We start from the raw sequence: 17,204 nt of genomic DNA on the forward strand, positions 1-17,204 counted from the left end.
CTGGAGTAGAGACCAGAGATAGCTGTGCAACCTGATCTTCACCCAGACTTCCAGGACAAGAGGAATAATGCAGTTTGTGGACCAGGACAAAATAATAAGCCAACAAGAAGCGCATCAGGATAAAGAGACTTTATGATCCACTCCAGAGAACAGAGACCAGACCAGAGGACTAATCGCCATCAAGAACTGATCTTTGGGATTTTTCAGTACCATCACAATCGTCGGTGTGCAAGGAACCTTAAGGAAAGCCGGTCAAAATCACCATCCGTGGACTATTCAGCATAACCTTCGGCAACCATCAGCATTTCAGACTCGACCGTTATTGGACTTTTGGTTATTAACAGCAGATCATCACTGCTCCGGTTATCCTCATGTTTTGTAAATTGTCAGTAAAATATGTCCTGTTGTTTCATACATGTTTATCAGCAACATCATTTTGTTTTTTTATTCCAAGGGAGTCGTATTGTCTTCTGGTTTACCTTCAGTGTTACTCATGTATTCATTATTAGTGAGTTACAGGTTAACATGTTTTAGGTTGAATGTATCCAGTGTATAATTTGAGGGATTCACTATTTTCCTTGTAAACAATTATTCATGGGCCAACCAGTCAGTCTTGTAAGGTGCATAAGCAAAGGTTTTGTATTCTATTCTCTGAAAATAATATTCTAAACTTTTGAAAATAATCTACATTAATACATTTTGAAGGACAATTATGTCACAAATTGTGACAATATCTCATATGTGATATATGTTCTTATTACATCATTAGCAGGGGCTCATGTTTGAGGAATACATGCAATAACTCTTATTCAAGATGAGAGCGAGTTTCATCCTGTACTGGTCAGTCCTGAGTGGATTTCACCCAGAGATGGAATAAGAACACAAAACTACGATGAACAATTGTTAAGATTATTTCTTTTGGAGTCATCTTTCGGACATAGACCAAAACCATCAGGTTTCCTAATTTGAATGATAAATTTGTCCATCCCTCAGAGTTCCGTAGCCGAGCCCGGGAGAACAGATTCACAACACACGGGTGTCAGGAAAGAGTTCCATAGTTTAATGATAATACATGTAGTTAAATACAGAACGAAGAAGATGTGTCAACACAATTGGGTAAGATTAATAAAACATATGTATGATTGGTGTTCTCCTTATCAGGAGAGGAGGCACAGTAGACTGGATCTAGGGGTAGTGGAAAAGTACAGGGGGAGTGAGAGGTAGAGAGAGATACGGAGGTTCTAACTGAGGAGCAAACACACAGATAATGGATTGAACTGAATGTCAGAGTGTTCTGCCTGAGGGTCACAGACGGTAAATCACAAATCCCCCTACACATTACAAGGATACTACAACAGTGGTTTGTCTATTTGAGGTTCGTCAAATGACTGACGGATTTTATGGGTTTTGCATCGTCAAAGGTGCAAAAAATAAAAGCTTGAGCTGATAAAGTAATGGCCTAAAATAACACACATACTTGTCCATTCTATTTAAAGCTGTATTTGCATTCATTAAGTATTTTAACATCACTTATTTGTTCTCTGATATCTATATAGAATGTATTTGACTTTGGGCAAACACATTTTCGAATGTTTTGCCCACAAATTTACTACTGGCTTTCTTACTTCACAGTTTGTGGGTTGGTAGGCACTGAGGATTCCCAAATATATGTGCACAAGCACTCAAAAGGTTACTTTGTCATATACTCCCTTTAAATCAGGATTGTCAAACTCATTTTGGTCTGGGGGCCGAATACAACTTAATCGAACCTCAAGGGGGCCAGACTAGTAAACTCATTACAAAAAATTACATGGAACTAATAATAATCAATCAATCATCAGTTATTTATATAGCTCATTACACAACCAAAGTTGACCAAAGCGTTGTATACAATAGAATCAACAATAAATGAGTATGGTCTTAAAGATTTTGTCTGTGTGCAGTTGGTAATGTTACCATTTGCAAATAATTAGATGTTGAAACTCATCCTAAATAAGTATGTTTTAAGTTTGGCTTTAAATATTGGTAGATCAGTGATGGAACGTAGAACAGTAGGCAATGCATTCCACAATTTAGGACCTGCTACCGCGAAAGACCTATCACCCCACTGCTTACACCTAGACCGTGGAACCTCCAGTAGATATTGTCCACCTGAACGAAGATCTCTGCCAGGCTGATGTAACTTTAAAATGTCACATATGTAGGGAGGTGCAAGTCCATGGACTGCACAGAAAACAAACAACAGGATTTTAAACTGAATTCTAAATTTTACTGGGAGCCAGTGAAGAGAGTAAAGAACAGGAGTAATATGATCGTGCTCGCGAGTGTTGGTAAGAAACCGGGCAGCTGCATTCTGAACCAAATGCAGGCCATGGAGCGATGCTTGACTTAGTCCAATGTACAGTGCATTGCAATAATCCAGATGTGAACTAACGAAGGCATGGATTGCTTTTTCAAGGTCATTATTGTTCAGAAAAGCTTTTACTTTGGTAAGGAGGCGCAGTTGAAAGAAACTTGCCCTCACAACAGAATTTATCTGAAGCTCAAATTTCAGACTTGAGTCCAACTAATAATAAGTCAACTTTTTTTTCATTGTATTAGTGCAAAGAAGCAAATTATAATAGTCGTTATATGAAATGAATTGTCCTTTTACTACATATATTATGAACAACTTTCTACTTTTACTTTTTACTTTTTAAGAAAAGTATGTGCAATTTCAACAACACTTTTACTCAGTTAAACATTTATTTAAGTACATTATGCATAAAAACTGATCACAGTGACATTTTCCACATCTGGCAAGCAATTCTGAACACATGAACTTTCCATTTTTCTTGAAAAATCCGACACTCTGTGTCCACTTTTCTCTTTTTTGACAAAGACATTTCACTTAAGAGGTAACCAGGGTCAACAGAAAAAGCAGGTACAGTAAAGCGATAGAACTGACTAAAACATGCCCCTAGCGGACATTATAGGAACCGCATATTTTAAATAAAATGGAGTTTATTCTTCTTTAATAATCCAGGTTTATTCCGCGGGCTGGACTGAACCCCCTGGCGGGCCGTATGTTTGACACCCCTGCTTTAAATAATGATCCTATAAAAAGAGTAATTATATAAATAAATATAATAACAATAAAAACATTTGAGCAAATTAGCCTTAAATAAAAATACAATGTATTATGGGTAATTTTCGTTTTTACTCTGCAACAAGTCATTCTTTTGCTAGCATTTGCCTTTCGCCCCGTTACGTTGCTAAGTGCGTTTCTGCACATCGTAGTCACGCTAAAAACATGTTTGGACATAAACGTAGATCACCAAGGTGAAAGAGGTTCCATGAACACAAGCTGTAAAATCCCTCAGTCGTTTACCGACCCCCCTATGAGACAAGACGCTGTTGCATTTGCTCTGGCAAAAATCAACAAATATCTTCTACAAAATAATATCTTGAAAAATTAATCTCCATTTAATATATTCAGCATATTAATATATCGAATTAATATATTTAACGAACTTAATTAATATTATTATTAATAATAACGAGTTAATATCTGGAATTAATATCTTTAATCTGTTTTAAATGATGTTTCGCCTGCCTTTACTTGGCATTGGTTTGCGACCAGTGGTCCTTTGTGCCACTGGAGTTTCGGCCGCTGCTGTTTCATCTTTTCTAGTTTACAGGTGGTGGGTCCGAGATCGCCAGCGGACGCAGGTCGAAGCTGGAACTCATGCCGACCCCTGCCACGGTAAATTAGGGAGCTACTAAAGTTTACTATCTTATCCATCCATTTGGATTCTACGCTACAGTCGTTGTAACTTCACCTTCAGCAAATCAAATCAAAACAAACCAAATATATTTGTATAGCGCTTTTCAAATTGATTTGATTTGATTTTATTTTATTTGATTTGATTTGCTGAAGGTGTCACGGATATAAAAAGACGTTTCTTTTCCATCGGACCCAATCTATTTCATTACCATATATAAGCTAAAGTTGTTCAAAAGCGTTGTTTCCTATGACAACGGATTTCTTGATTAACAAAACTTAGCATGTTAGCTAGCGCTAACTAAAATAGCTACCCTTAAACGGCTAATCTTTAACTAGGTTGTATCAAGCCACATTCAAAAAAACCATTTGAGTGTTGTTTTAACATCTTCCTTAGGACATGATGGGGAGACTCTTCCAATGGATGAGGACATCTTTGAAATGCCCCATTCCCCGATCCGAGAGGTAGCTGGCTATTTACTTTGTGGATATTCTCTTAGCCAGATTCATTTTGTTTATGGAAATTTGTGTGCAGAACTACTAGCATCCATTGTTTATTTTTGCGAGGCTCTGGTCACAATTATTGTAAAATGCTGGTTTTGCACATATATTTGTCTCGCAAAATAACAAGTTTTTGGTTCTCTCCACAGTCGAGGCATCATGCTCAGCAAGCTTTGCACAGAGCACACAGGGTGTATGCCTTCACCTTCTCACAGACGTTTTCGTCAGCTACAAAGGTTCCCTTGAGTTTTTAATGTGTATCACTGGCTTTTTGGCAGATATAAGTATAAGTAGTTTATAAGAGCTTCGTCCATTTCAATGGTAAAGTTTTTTTTCTGCATGCTTGCAGGTGGTGGAGGTGACGCTCCAGCACAAATCTGCCTACAGGGGGCTGGAGAGTGAGCACTGCTGGGTGCTCAACAATGTATTTTACAACATAGATGCAGAGGTGAGTCATGGGAACAGGTTCTCAGTTTCAGTGAGAATGGACTTGCCACAGTTGATGTCCTTCAACCTAACATTTTCTATGCATTTGTAGCTCGCCCTCCACTACTGTGGCAACGCTAAAGCCGTGGCCTGGATCAAGGTAAGTAAGAGTCTTGGCTAAATGCATTTTAAACTAGCTTGTCTCGTTCTTAATCACACTCATCAGCATGTCCTCTGTTAATTCAGCGCAACGAAACCAGCATCACAGAAGCAACAATATACCTGTGCACCCAGTCCACAACGTCATCAGTGCAGAATATTTTTTTGGTTAGTGCATCCTCATACCTAATTACATTTAGACTTATTTATGGGGTATTTAGAAAATGATTTCTAAAGGCATCTTTACTTATGTTTACTCTATTTGTGTTTTTCAGCAAAAAGAAGTTTCTGTGACGTATAAGGGTGTCTCCATCGATTCAGATGGCCTTTTCAGGTTACATGAGTCTAATCACACCCAGACCCTGGAGACACCGGACCCTGCTGTTTTCTCCACCAGTCCAGACCCACCAAGAGGACCCCCTCCACGCCCACCTCCAGGCTTTTAATCACCTACACAGCATTTTAATAGATCCTTATACAAAGTTCTGATCTCACTATGTATCATGTGTTTTACTTTTCCACATAAAAACTAATGTTTGTATGCATTTGTGTGTTTTTCAGATGAAGTCGGTTTTCGCCATAACAACATGAGGACTAGATGTTGGACTGTTGGGACTCACATGGACTGATCACACACCTGGGGCATTGTGCATCTGGCCCTTCTTCTCTTTGCCCCTAACACTCTGTTTAATGTTTCATCTTTTGAGGTTTGTGTAACCCTAACACATCTCCCACATTTTTCAGTAAAACATTGAACTATGTTTGGTCTTTGTGGAGATGCCTTGGGGGTGGATGCGGCTTCACAACAATGCATACACTGAAGAGGCCAGGGTTTCCCCCGAAAATATCAGGCTTGACTCCAACAATAGACTTCACCCATGATTTGATTTTTGAATTTGTGCAGCACACACGTGAACATAGTCCTTTACACCGGATAAAACATTGGTAAAACTGTGCAGTAAAAGCTTAGTGGCATGTCTGGCCACACTCGCTACCCCCGGGAAGTTCTGCCTTGAAAGATCCTATGCTCATCATTTAAATGAGTAGCCCCGCCCCCAACCTTGTTAGACTCTACCACCTACATTGGAGCAGGACTACATACGTCGCCGTTGAAACACGTACAACATACACAAACATGACTGTATGCTATTGTTTGCTGTACATCACATTCAGCATGATTACAACTTTTCCTGTCCTCCTCCTACAGGTTCAGTAGGACCTGCCTCCCCCCATTCTGCCGATGACCGTGGGCTCTACCGGCCAGCACCAGGGAAGCCCTGGAAGACGGCTCTCCTCCCCTGAGGACGAAGGACCTCTAGTGAGTTATTCCTCTTGCATATATATACATACACATACACACAGTCCAGGTGATGGGTCAGGTCTCTGACCCCATCACAGCCTTTATTTTGCTTTTCTGTCCCTTTCTTACTCTCCATCATGTAGGTCTCCAGTGCTTCTTCCTGGAGTAGAGACCAGAGACAGCTGTGCAACCTGATCTTCACCCAGACTTCCAAGACAAGAGGAATAATGCAGTTTGTGGACCAGGACAAAATAATAAGCCTTAACAAGAAGCGCATCAGGATAAAGAGACTTTATGATCCACTCCAGAGAACAGAGACCAGACCAGAGGACTGATCGCCATCAAGAACTGATCTTTGGGATTTTTTAGTACCATCACAATCGCCAGTTTGCAAGGAATTTTAAGGAAAGCCGGTCAAAATCACCATCCGTAGGTTTGTGTAACCCTAACACATCTCCCACCTTTTTCAGTAAAACATTGAACTATGTTTGGTCTTTATTTTGCTTTTCTGTCTCTTTCTTACTCTCCATCATGTAGGTCTCCAGTGCTTCTTCCTGGAGTAGAGACCAGAGACAGCTGTGCAACCTGATCTTCACCCAGACTTCCAGGACAAGAGGAGTAATGCAGTTTGTGGACCAGGACATAATAATAAGCCTTAACAAGAAGCGCATCAGGATAAAGAGACTTTATGATCCACTCCAGAGAACAGAGACCAGACCAGAGGACTGATCGCCATCAAGAACTGATCTTTGGGATTTTTTAGTACCATCACAATCGCCAGTTTGCAAGGAACTTTAAGGAAAGCCGGTCAAAATCACCATCCATAGGTTTGTGTAACCCTAACACATCTCCCACCTTTTTCAGTAAAACATTGAACTATGTTTGGTCTTTATTTTGCTTTTCTGTCTCTTTCTTACTCTCCATCATGTAGGTCTCCAGTGCTTCTTCCTGGAGTAGAGACCAGAGATAGCTGTGCAACCTGATCTTCACCCAGACTTCCAGGACAAGAGGAATAATGCAGTTTGTGGACCAGGACAAAATAATAAGCCAACAAGAAGCGCATCAGGATAAAGAGACTTTATGATCCACTCCAGAGAACAGAGACCAGACCAGAGGACTAATCGCCATCAAGAACTGATCTTTGGGATTTTTCAGTACCATCACAATCGTCGGTGTGCAAGGAACCTTAAGGAAAGCCGGTCAAAATCACCATCCGTGGACTATTCAGCATAACCTTCGGCAACCATCAGCATTTCAGACTCGACCGTTATTGGACTTTTGGTTATTAACAGCAGATCATCACTGCTCCGGTTATCCTCATGTTTTGTAAATTGTCAGTAAAATATGTCCTGTTGTTTCATACATGTTTATCAGCAACATCATTTTGTTTTTTTATTCCAAGGGAGTCGTATTGTCTTCTGGTTTACCTTCAGTGTTACTCATGTATTCATTATTAGTGAGTTACAGGTTAACATGTTTTAGGTTGAATGTATCCAGTGTATAATTTGAGGGATTCACTATTTTCCTTGTAAACAATTATTCATGGGCCAACCAGTCAGTCTTGTAAGGTGCATAAGCAAAGGTTTTGTATTCTATTCTCTGAAAATAATATTCTAAACTTTTGAAAATAATCTACATTAATACATTTTGAAGGACAATTATGTCACAAATTGTGACAATATCTCATATGTGATATATGTTCTTATTACATCATTAGCAGGGGCTCATGTTTGAGGAATACATGCAATAACTCTTATTCAAGATGAGAGCGAGTTTCATCCTGTACTGGTCAGTCCTGAGTGGATTTCACCCAGAGATGGAATAAGAACACAAAACTACGATGAACAATTGTTAAGATTATTTCTTTTGGAGTCATCTTTCGGACATAGACCAAAACCATCAGGTTTCCTAATTTGAATGATAAATTTGTCCATCCCTCAGAGTTCCGTAGCCGAGCCCGGGAGAACAGATTCACAACACACGGGTGTCAGGAAAGAGTTCCATAGTTTAATGATAATACATGTAGTTAAATACAGAACGAAGAAGATGTGTCAACACAATTGGGTAAGATTAATAAAACATATGTATGATTGGTGTTCTCCTTATCAGGAGAGGAGGCACAGTAGACTGGATCTAGGGGTAGTGGAAAAGTACAGGGGGAGTGAGAGGTAGAGAGAGATACGGAGGTTCTAACTGAGGAGCAAACACACAGATAATGGATTGAACTGAATGTCAGAGTGTTCTGCCTGAGGGTCACAGACGGTAAATCACAAATCCCCCTACACATTACAAGGATACTACAACAGTGGTTTGTCTATTTGAGGTTCGTCAAATGACTGACGGATTTTATGGGTTTTGCATCGTCAAAGGTGCAAAAAATAAAAGCTTGAGCTGATAAAGTAATGGCCTAAAATAACACACATACTTGTCCATTCTATTTAAAGTTGTATTTGCATTCATTAAGTATTTTAACATCACTTATTTGTTCTCTGATATCTATATAGAATGTATTTGACTTTGGGCAAACACATTTTCGAATGTTTTGCCCACAAATTTACTACTGGCTTTCTTACTTCACAGTTTGTGGGTTGGTAGGCACTGAGGATTCCCAAATATATGTGCACAAGCACTCAAAAGGTTACTTTGTCATATACTCCCTTTAAATCAGGATTGTCAAACTCATTTTGGTCTGGGGGCCGAATACAACTTAATCGAACCTCAAGGGGGCCAGACTAGTAAACTCATTACAAAAAATTACATGGAACTAATAATAATCAATCAATCATCAGTTATTTATATAGCTCATTACACAACCAAAGTTGACCAAAGCGTTGTATACAATAGAATCAACAATAAATGAGTATGGTCTTAAAGATTTTGTCTGTGTGCAAACGGTAATGTTACCATTTGCAAATAATTAGATGTTGAAACTCATCCTAAATAAGTATGTTTTAAGTTTGGCTTTAAATATTGGTAGATCAGTGATGGAACGTAGAACAGTAGGCAATGCATTCCACAATTTAGGACCTGCTACCGCGAAAGACCTATCACCCCACTGCTTACACCTAGACCGTGGAACCTCCAGTAGATATTGTCCACCTGAACGAAGATCTCTGCCAGGCTGATGTAACTTTAAAATGTCACATATGTAGGGAGGTGCAAGTCCATGGACTGCACAGAAAACAAACAACAGGATTTTAAACTGAATTCTAAATTTTACTGGGAGCCAGTGAAGAGAGTAAAGAACAGGAGTAATATGATCGTGCTCGCGAGTGTTGGTAAGAAACCGGGCAGCTGCATTCTGAACCAAATGCAGGCCATGGAGCGATGCTTGACTTAGTCCAATGTACAGTGCATTGCAATAATCCAGATGTGAACTAACGAAGGCATGGATTGCTTTTTCAAGGTCATTATTGTTCAGAAAAGCTTTTACTTTGGTAAGGAGGCGCAGTTGAAAGAAACTTGCCCTCACAACAGAATTTATCTGAAGCTCAAATTTCAGACTTGAGTCCAACTAATAATAAGTCAACTTTTTTTTCATTGTATTAGTGCAAAGAAGCAAATTATAATAGTCGTTATATGAAATGAATTGTCCTTTTACTACATATATTATGAACAACTTTCTACTTTTACTTTTTACTTTTTAAGAAAAGTATGTGCAATTTCAACAACACTTTTACTCAGTTAAACATTTATTTAAGTACATTATGCATAAAAACTGATCACAGTGACATTTTCCACATCTGGCAAGCAATTCTGAACACATGAACTTTCCATTTTTCTTGAAAAATCCGACACTCTGTGTCCACTTTTCTCTTTTTTGACAAAGACATTTCACTTAAGAGGTAACCAGGGTCAACAGAAAAAGCAGGTACAGTAAAGCGATAGAACTGACTAAAACATGCCCCTAGCGGACATTATAGGAACCGCATATTTTAAATAAAATGGAGTTTATTCTTCTTTAATAATCCAGGTTTATTCCGCGGGCTGGACTGAACCCCCTGGCGGGCCGTATGTTTGACACCCCTGCTTTAAATAATGATCCTATAAAAAGAGTAATTATATAAATAAATATAATAACAATAAAAACATTTGAGCAAATTAGCCTTAAATAAAAATACAATGTATTATGGGTAATTTTCGTTTTTACTCTGCAACAAGTCATTCTTTTGCTAGCATTTGCCTTTCGCCCCGTTACGTTGCTAAGTGCGTTTCTGCACATCGTAGTCACGCTAAAAACATGTTTGGACATAAACGTAGATCACCAAGGTGAAAGAGGTTCCATGAACACAAGCTGTAAAATCCCTCAGTCGTTTACCGACCCCCCTATGAGACAAGACGCTGTTGCATTTGCTCTGGCAAAAATCAACAAATATCTTCTACAAAATAATATCTTGAAAAATTAATCTCCATTTAATATATTCAGCATATTAATATATCGAATTAATATATTTAACGAACTTAATTAATATTATTATTAATAATAACGAGTTAATATCTGGAATTAATATCTTTAATCTGTTTTAAATGATGTTTCGCCTGCCTTTACTTGGCATTGGTTTGCGACCAGTGGTCCTTTGTGCCACTGGAGTTTCGGCCGCTGCTGTTTCATCTTTTCTAGTTTACAGGTGGTGGGTCCGAGATCGCCAGCGGACGCAGGTCGAAGCTGGAACTCATGCCGACCCCTGCCACGGTAAATTAGGGAGCTACTAAAGTTTACTATCTTATCCATCCATTTGGATTCTACGCTACAGTCGTTGTAACTTCACCTTCAGCAAATCAAATCAAAACAAACCAAATATATTTGTATAGCGCTTTTCAAATTGATTTGATTTGATTTTATTTTATTTGATTTGATTTGCTGAAGGTGTCACGGATATAAAAAGACGTTTCTTTTCCATCGGACCCAATCTATTTCATTACCATATATAAGCTAAAGTTGTTCAAAAGCGTTGTTTCCTATGACAACGGATTTCTTGATTAACAAAACTTAGCATGTTAGCTAGCGCTAACTAAAATAGCTACCCTTAAACGGCTAATCTTTAACTAGGTTGTATCAAGCCACATTCAAAAAAACCATTTGAGTGTTGTTTTAACATCTTCCTTAGGACATGATGGGGAGACTCTTCCAATGGATGAGGACATCTTTGAAATGCCCCATTCCCCGATCCGAGAGGTAGCTGGCTATTTACTTTGTGGATATTCTCTTAGCCAGATTCATTTTGTTTATGGAAATTTGTGTGCAGAACTACTAGCATCCATTGTTTATTTTTGCGAGGCTCTGGTCACAATTATTGTAAAATGCTGGTTTTGCACATATATTTGTCTCGCAAAATAACAAGTTTTTGGTTCTCTCCACAGTCGAGGCATCATGCTCAGCAAGCTTTGCACAGAGCACACAGGGTGTATGCCTTCACCTTCTCACAGACGTTTTCGTCAGCTACAAAGGTTCCCTTGAGTTTTTAATGTGTATCACTGGCTTTTTGGCAGATATAAGTATAAGTAGTTTATAAGAGCTTCGTCCATTTCAATGGTAAAGTTTTTTTTCTGCATGCTTGCAGGTGGTGGAGGTGACGCTCCAGCACAAATCTGCCTACAGGGGGCTGGAGAGTGAGCACTGCTGGGTGCTCAACAATGTATTTTACAACATAGATGCAGAGGTGAGTCATGGGAACAGGTTCTCAGTTTCAGTGAGAATGGACTTGCCACAGTTGATGTCCTTCAACCTAACATTTTCTATGCATTTGTAGCTCGCCCTCCACTACTGTGGCAACGCTAAAGCCGTGGCCTGGATCAAGGTAAGTAAGAGTCTTGGCTAAATGCATTTTAAACTAGCTTGTCTCGTTCTTAATCACACTCATCAGCATGTCCTCTGTTAATTCAGCGCAACGAAACCAGCATCACAGAAGCAACAATATACCTGTGCACCCAGTCCACAACGTCATCAGTGCAGAATATTTTTTTGGTTAGTGCATCCTCATACCTAATTACATTTAGACTTATTTATGGGGTATTTAGAAAATGATTTCTAAAGGCATCTTTACTTATGTTTACTCTATTTGTGTTTTTCAGCAAAAAGAAGTTTCTGTGACGTATAAGGGTGTCTCCATCGATTCAGATGGCCTTTTCAGGTTACATGAGTCTAATCACACCCAGACCCTGGAGACACCGGACCCTGCTGTTTTCTCCACCAGTCCAGACCCACCAAGAGGACCCCCTCCACGCCCACCTCCAGGCTTTTAATCACCTACACAGCATTTTAATAGATCCTTATACAAAGTTCTGATCTCACTATGTATCATGTGTTTTACTTTTCCACATAAAAACTAATGTTTGTATGCATTTGTGTGTTTTTCAGATGAAGTCGGTTTTCGCCATAACAACATGAGGACTAGATGTTGGACTGTTGGGACTCACATGGACTGATCACACACCTGGGGCATTGTGCATCTGGCCCTTCTTCTCTTTGCCCCTAACACTCTGTTTAATGTTTCATCTTTTGAGGTTTGTGTAACCCTAACACATCTCCCACATTTTTCAGTAAAACATTGAACTATGTTTGGTCTTTGTGGAGATGCCTTGGGGGTGGATGCGGCTTCACAACAATGCATACACTGAAGAGGCCAGGGTTTCCCCCGAAAATATCAGGCTTGACTCCAACAATAGACTTCACCCATGATTTGATTTTTGAATTTGTGCAGCACACACGTGAACATAGTCCTTTACACCGGATAAAACATTGGTAAAACTGTGCAGTAAAAGCTTAGTGGCATGTCTGGCCACACTCGCTACCCCCGGGAAGTTCTGCCTTGAAAGATCCTATGCTCATCATTTAAATGAGTAGCCCCGCCCCCAACCTTGTTAGACTCTACCACCTACATTGGAGCAGGACTACATACGTCGCCGTTGAAACACGTACAACATACACAAACATGACTGTATGCTATTGTTTGCTGTACATCACATTCAGCATGATTACAACTTTTCCTGTCCTCCTCCTACAGGTTCAGTAGGACCTGCCTCCCCCCATTCTGCCGATGACCGTGGGCTCTACCGGCCAGCACCAGGGAAGCCCTGGAAGACGGCTCTCCTCCCCTGAGGACGAAGGACCTCTAGTGAGTTATTCCTCTTGCATATATATACATACACATACACACAGTCCAGGTGATGGGTCAGGTCTCTGACCCCATCACAGCCTTTATTTTGCTTTTCTGTCCCTTTCTTACTCTCCATCATGTAGGTCTCCAGTGCTTCTTCCTGGAGTAGAGACCAGAGACAGCTGTGCAACCTGATCTTCACCCAGACTTCCAAGACAAGAGGAATAATGCAGTTTGTGGACCAGGACAAAATAATAAGCCTTAACAAGAAGCGCATCAGGATAAAGAGACTTTATGATCCACTCCAGAGAACAGAGACCAGACCAGAGGACTGATCGCCATCAAGAACTGATCTTTGGGATTTTTTAGTACCATCACAATCGCCAGTTTGCAAGGAATTTTAAGGAAAGCCGGTCAAAATCACCATCCGTAGGTTTGTGTAACCCTAACACATCTCCCACCTTTTTCAGTAAAACATTGAACTATGTTTGGTCTTTATTTTGCTTTTCTGTCTCTTTCTTACTCTCCATCATGTAGGTCTCCAGTGCTTCTTCCTGGAGTAGAGACCAGAGACAGCTGTGCAACCTGATCTTCACCCAGACTTCCAGGACAAGAGGAGTAATGCAGTTTGTGGACCAGGACATAATAATAAGCCTTAACAAGAAGCGCATCAGGATAAAGAGACTTTATGATCCACTCCAGAGAACAGAGACCAGACCAGAGGACTGATCGCCATCAAGAACTGATCTTTGGGATTTTTTAGTACCATCACAATCGCCAGTTTGCAAGGAACTTTAAGGAAAGCCGGTCAAAATCACCATACGTAGGTTTGTGTAACCCTAACACATCTCCCACCTTTTTCAGTAAAACATTGAACTATGTTTGGTCTTTATTTTGCTTTTCTGTCTCTTTCTTACTCTCCATCATGTAGGTCTCCAGTGCTTCTTCCTGGAGTAGAGACCAGAGATAGCTGTGCAACCTGATCTTCACCCAGACTTCCAAGACAAGAGGAATAATGCAGTTTGTGGACCAGGACAAAATAATAAGCCAACAAGAAGCGCATCAGGATAAAGAGACTTTATGATCCACTCCAGAGAACAGAGACCAGACCAGAGGACTAATCGCCATCAAGAACTGATCTTTGGGATTTTTCAGTACCATCACAATCGTCGGTGTGCAAGGAACCTTAAGGAAAGCCGGTCAAAATCACCATCCGTGGACTATTCAGCATAACCTTCGGCAACCATCAGCATTTCAGACTCGACCGTTATTGGACTTTTGGTTATTAACAGCAGATCATCACTGCTCCGGTTATCCTCATGTTTTTTAAATTGTCATTAAAATATGTCCTGTTGTTTCATACATGTTTATCAGCAACATCATTTTGTTTTTTTATTCCAAGGGAGTCGTATTGTCTTCTGGTTTACCTTCAGTGTTACTCATGTATTCATTATTAGTGAGTTACAGGTTAACATGTTTTAGGTTGAATGTATCCAGTGTATAATTTGAGGGATTCACTATTTTCCTTGTAAACAATTATTCATGGGCCAACCAGTCAGTCTTGTAAGGTGCATAAGCAAAGGTTTTGTATTCTATTCTCTGAAAATAATATTCTAAACTTTTGAAAATAATCTACATTAATACATTTTGAAGGACAATTATGTCACAAATTGTGACAATATCTCATATGTGATATATGTTCTTATTACATCATTAGCAGGGGCTCATGTTTGAGGAATACATGCAATAACTCTTATTCAAGATGAGAGCGAGTTTCATCCTGTACTGGTCAGTCCTGAGTGGATTTCACCCAGAGATGGAATAAGAACACAAAACTACGATGAACAATTGTTAAGATTATTTCTTTTGGAGTCATCTTTCGGACATAGACCAAAACCATCAGGTTTCCTAATTTGAATGATAAATTTGTCCATCCCTCAGAGTTCCGTAGCCGAGCCCGGGAGAACAGATTCACAACACACGGGTGTCAGGAAAGAGTTCCATAGTTTAATGATAATACATGTAGTTAAATACAGAACGAAGAAGATGTGTCAACACAATTGGGTAAGATTAATAAAACATATGTATGATTGGTGTTCTCCTTATCAGGAGAGGAGGCACAGTAGACTGGATCTAGGGGTAGTGGAAAAGTACAGGGGGAGTGAGAGGTAGAGAGAGATACGGAGGTTCTAACTGAGGAGCAAACACACAGATAATGGATTGAACTGAATGTCAGAGTGTTCTGCCTGAGGGTCACAGACGGTAAATCACAAATCCCCCTACACATTACAAGGATACTACAACAGTGGTTTGTCTATTTGAGGTTCGTCAAATGACTGACGGATTTTATGGGTTTTGCATCGTCAAAGGTGCAAAAAATAAAAGCTTGAACTGATAAAGTAATGGCCTAAAATAACACACATACTTGTCCATTCTATTTAAAGCTGTATTTGCATTCATTAAGTATTTTAACATCACTTATTTGTTCTCTGATATCTATATAGAATGTATTTGACTTTGGGCAAACACATTTTCGAATGTTTTGCCCACAAATTTACTACTGGCTTTCTTACTTCACAGTTTGTGGGTTGGTAGGCACTGAGGATTCCCAAATATATGTGCACAAGCACTCAAAAGGTTACTTTGTCATATACTCCCTTTAAATCAGGATTGTCAAACTCATTTTGGTCTGGGGGCCGAATACAACTTAATCGAACCTCAAGGGGGCCAGACTAGTAAACTCATTACAAAAAATTACATGGAACTAATAATAATCAATCAATCATCAGTTATTTATATAGCTCATTACACAACCAAAGTTGACCAAAGCGTTGTATACAATAGAATCAACAATAAATGAGTATGGTCTTAAAGATTTTGTCTGTGTGCAGTTGGTAATGTTACCATTTGCAAATAATTAGATGTTGAAACTCATCCTAAATAAGTATGTTTTAAGTTTGGCTTTAAATATTGGTAGATCAGTGATGGAACGTAGAACAGTAGGCAATGCATTCCACAATTTAGGACCTGCTACCGCGAAAGACCTATCACCCCACTGCTTACACCTAGACCGTGGAACCTCCAGTAGATATTGTCCACCTGAACGAAGATCTCTGCCAGGCTGATGTAACTTTAAAATGTCACATATGTAGGGAGGTGCAAGTCCATGGACTGCACAGAAAACAAACAACAGGATTTTAAACTGAATTCTAAATTTTACTGGGAGCCAGTGAAGAGAGTAAAGAACAGGAGTAATATGATCGTGCTCGCGAGTGTTGGTAAGAAACCGGGCAGCTGCATTCTGAACCAAATGCAGGCCATGGAGCGATGCTTGACTTAGTCCAATGTACAGTGCATTGCAATAATCCAGATGTGAACTAACGAAGGCATGGATTGCTTTTTCAAGGTCATTATTGTTCAGAAAAGCTTTTACTTTGGTAAGGAGGCGCAGTTGAAAGAAACTTGCCCTCACAACAGAATTTATCTGAAGCTCAAATTTCAGACTTGAGTCCAACTAATAATAAGTCAACTTTTTTTTCATTGTATTAGTGCAAAGAAGCAAATTATAATAGTCGTTATATGAAATGAATTGTCCTTTTACCACATATATTATGAACAACTTTCTACTTTTACTTTTTACTTTTTAAGAAAAGTATGTGCAATTTCAACAACACTTTTACTCAGTTAAACATTTATTTAAGTACATTATGCATAAAAACTGATCACAGTGACATTTTCCACATCTGGCAAGCAATTCTGAACACATGAACTTTCCATTTTTCTTGAAAAATCCGACACTCTGTGTCCACTTTTCTCTTTTTTGACAAAGACATTTCACTTAAGAGGTAACCAGGGTCAACAGAAAAAGCAGGTACAGTAAAGCGATAGAACTGACTAAAACATGCCCCTAGCGGACATTATAGGAACCGCATATTTTAAATAAAATGGAGTTTATTCT

The 17,204-nt window shown here is 39.3% G+C and overlaps 2 protein-coding genes across 4 annotated transcripts; both read left to right on the forward strand.

Moving 5' to 3' along the window:
- Nucleotides 1-3,209: 3,209 nt before the first annotated feature.
- Nucleotides 3,210-6,958, forward strand: LOC143484631 (uncharacterized). Of its 2 annotated transcripts, none has more exons than XM_076983444.1 (9): nucleotides 3,210-3,745; nucleotides 4,161-4,228; nucleotides 4,414-4,500; nucleotides 4,614-4,712; nucleotides 4,803-4,850; nucleotides 4,937-5,017; nucleotides 5,125-5,556; nucleotides 6,057-6,167; nucleotides 6,687-6,958. In XM_076983444.1, the coding sequence occupies exons 1-7, from the start codon at nucleotides 3,580-3,582 to the stop codon at nucleotides 5,293-5,295; spliced, it is 720 nt and encodes a 239-aa protein (XP_076839559.1). In that variant the 5' UTR covers nucleotides 3,210-3,579; the 3' UTR covers nucleotides 5,296-5,556; nucleotides 6,057-6,167; nucleotides 6,687-6,958. The 2 variants fall into 2 exon arrangements, with proteins under 2 accessions (XP_076839559.1, XP_076839560.1); XM_076983445.1 differs by lacking the exon at nucleotides 6,687-6,958 and adding an exon at nucleotides 6,293-6,428.
- Nucleotides 6,959-10,306: 3,348 nt separating this feature from the next.
- LOC143484546 (uncharacterized) lies at nucleotides 10,307-15,620 on the forward strand. Of its 2 annotated transcripts, XM_076983329.1 has the most exons (10): nucleotides 10,307-10,842; nucleotides 11,258-11,325; nucleotides 11,511-11,597; nucleotides 11,711-11,809; nucleotides 11,900-11,947; nucleotides 12,034-12,114; nucleotides 12,222-12,653; nucleotides 13,154-13,264; nucleotides 13,784-14,073; nucleotides 14,178-15,620. In XM_076983329.1, the coding sequence occupies exons 1-7, from the start codon at nucleotides 10,677-10,679 to the stop codon at nucleotides 12,390-12,392; spliced, it is 720 nt and encodes a 239-aa protein (XP_076839444.1). In that variant the 5' UTR covers nucleotides 10,307-10,676; the 3' UTR covers nucleotides 12,393-12,653; nucleotides 13,154-13,264; nucleotides 13,784-14,073; nucleotides 14,178-15,620. The 2 variants fall into 2 exon arrangements, with proteins under 2 accessions (XP_076839444.1, XP_076839445.1); XM_076983330.1 differs by lacking the exons at nucleotides 13,784-14,073; nucleotides 14,178-15,620 and adding an exon at nucleotides 13,390-13,525.
- Nucleotides 15,621-17,204: the final 1,584 nt, after the last annotated feature.

The sequence above is a fragment of the Brachyhypopomus gauderio genome, chromosome 20 (genome assembly GCF_052324685.1).
Source record: "Brachyhypopomus gauderio isolate BG-103 chromosome 20, BGAUD_0.2, whole genome shotgun sequence".
NCBI lineage: Eukaryota > Metazoa > Chordata > Actinopteri > Gymnotiformes > Hypopomidae > Brachyhypopomus > Brachyhypopomus gauderio.

What these genes read in the sequence shown, in the direction of transcription:
- LOC143484631 (XM_076983444.1), top strand. Translation starts at nt 3,580, where the DNA reads ATGATGTTTCGCCTGCCTTTACTTGGCATTGGTTTGCGACCAGTGGTC. An exon ending in CCCATTCCCCGATCCGAGAG is followed by an intron (nt 4,229 to 4,413) that starts GTAGCTGGCTAT and finishes TTCTCTCCACAG; the next exon opens with TCGAGGCATCATGCTCAGCA. An exon ending in AAGCCGTGGCCTGGATCAAG is followed by an intron (nt 4,851 to 4,936) that starts GTAAGTAAGAGT and finishes CTGTTAATTCAG; the next exon opens with CGCAACGAAACCAGCATCAC.
- LOC143484546 (XM_076983329.1), top strand. Translation starts at nt 10,677, where the DNA reads ATGATGTTTCGCCTGCCTTTACTTGGCATTGGTTTGCGACCAGTGGTC. An exon ending in CCCATTCCCCGATCCGAGAG is followed by an intron (nt 11,326 to 11,510) that starts GTAGCTGGCTAT and finishes TTCTCTCCACAG; the next exon opens with TCGAGGCATCATGCTCAGCA. An exon ending in TTTACAACATAGATGCAGAG is followed by an intron (nt 11,810 to 11,899) that starts GTGAGTCATGGG and finishes ATGCATTTGTAG; the next exon opens with CTCGCCCTCCACTACTGTGG.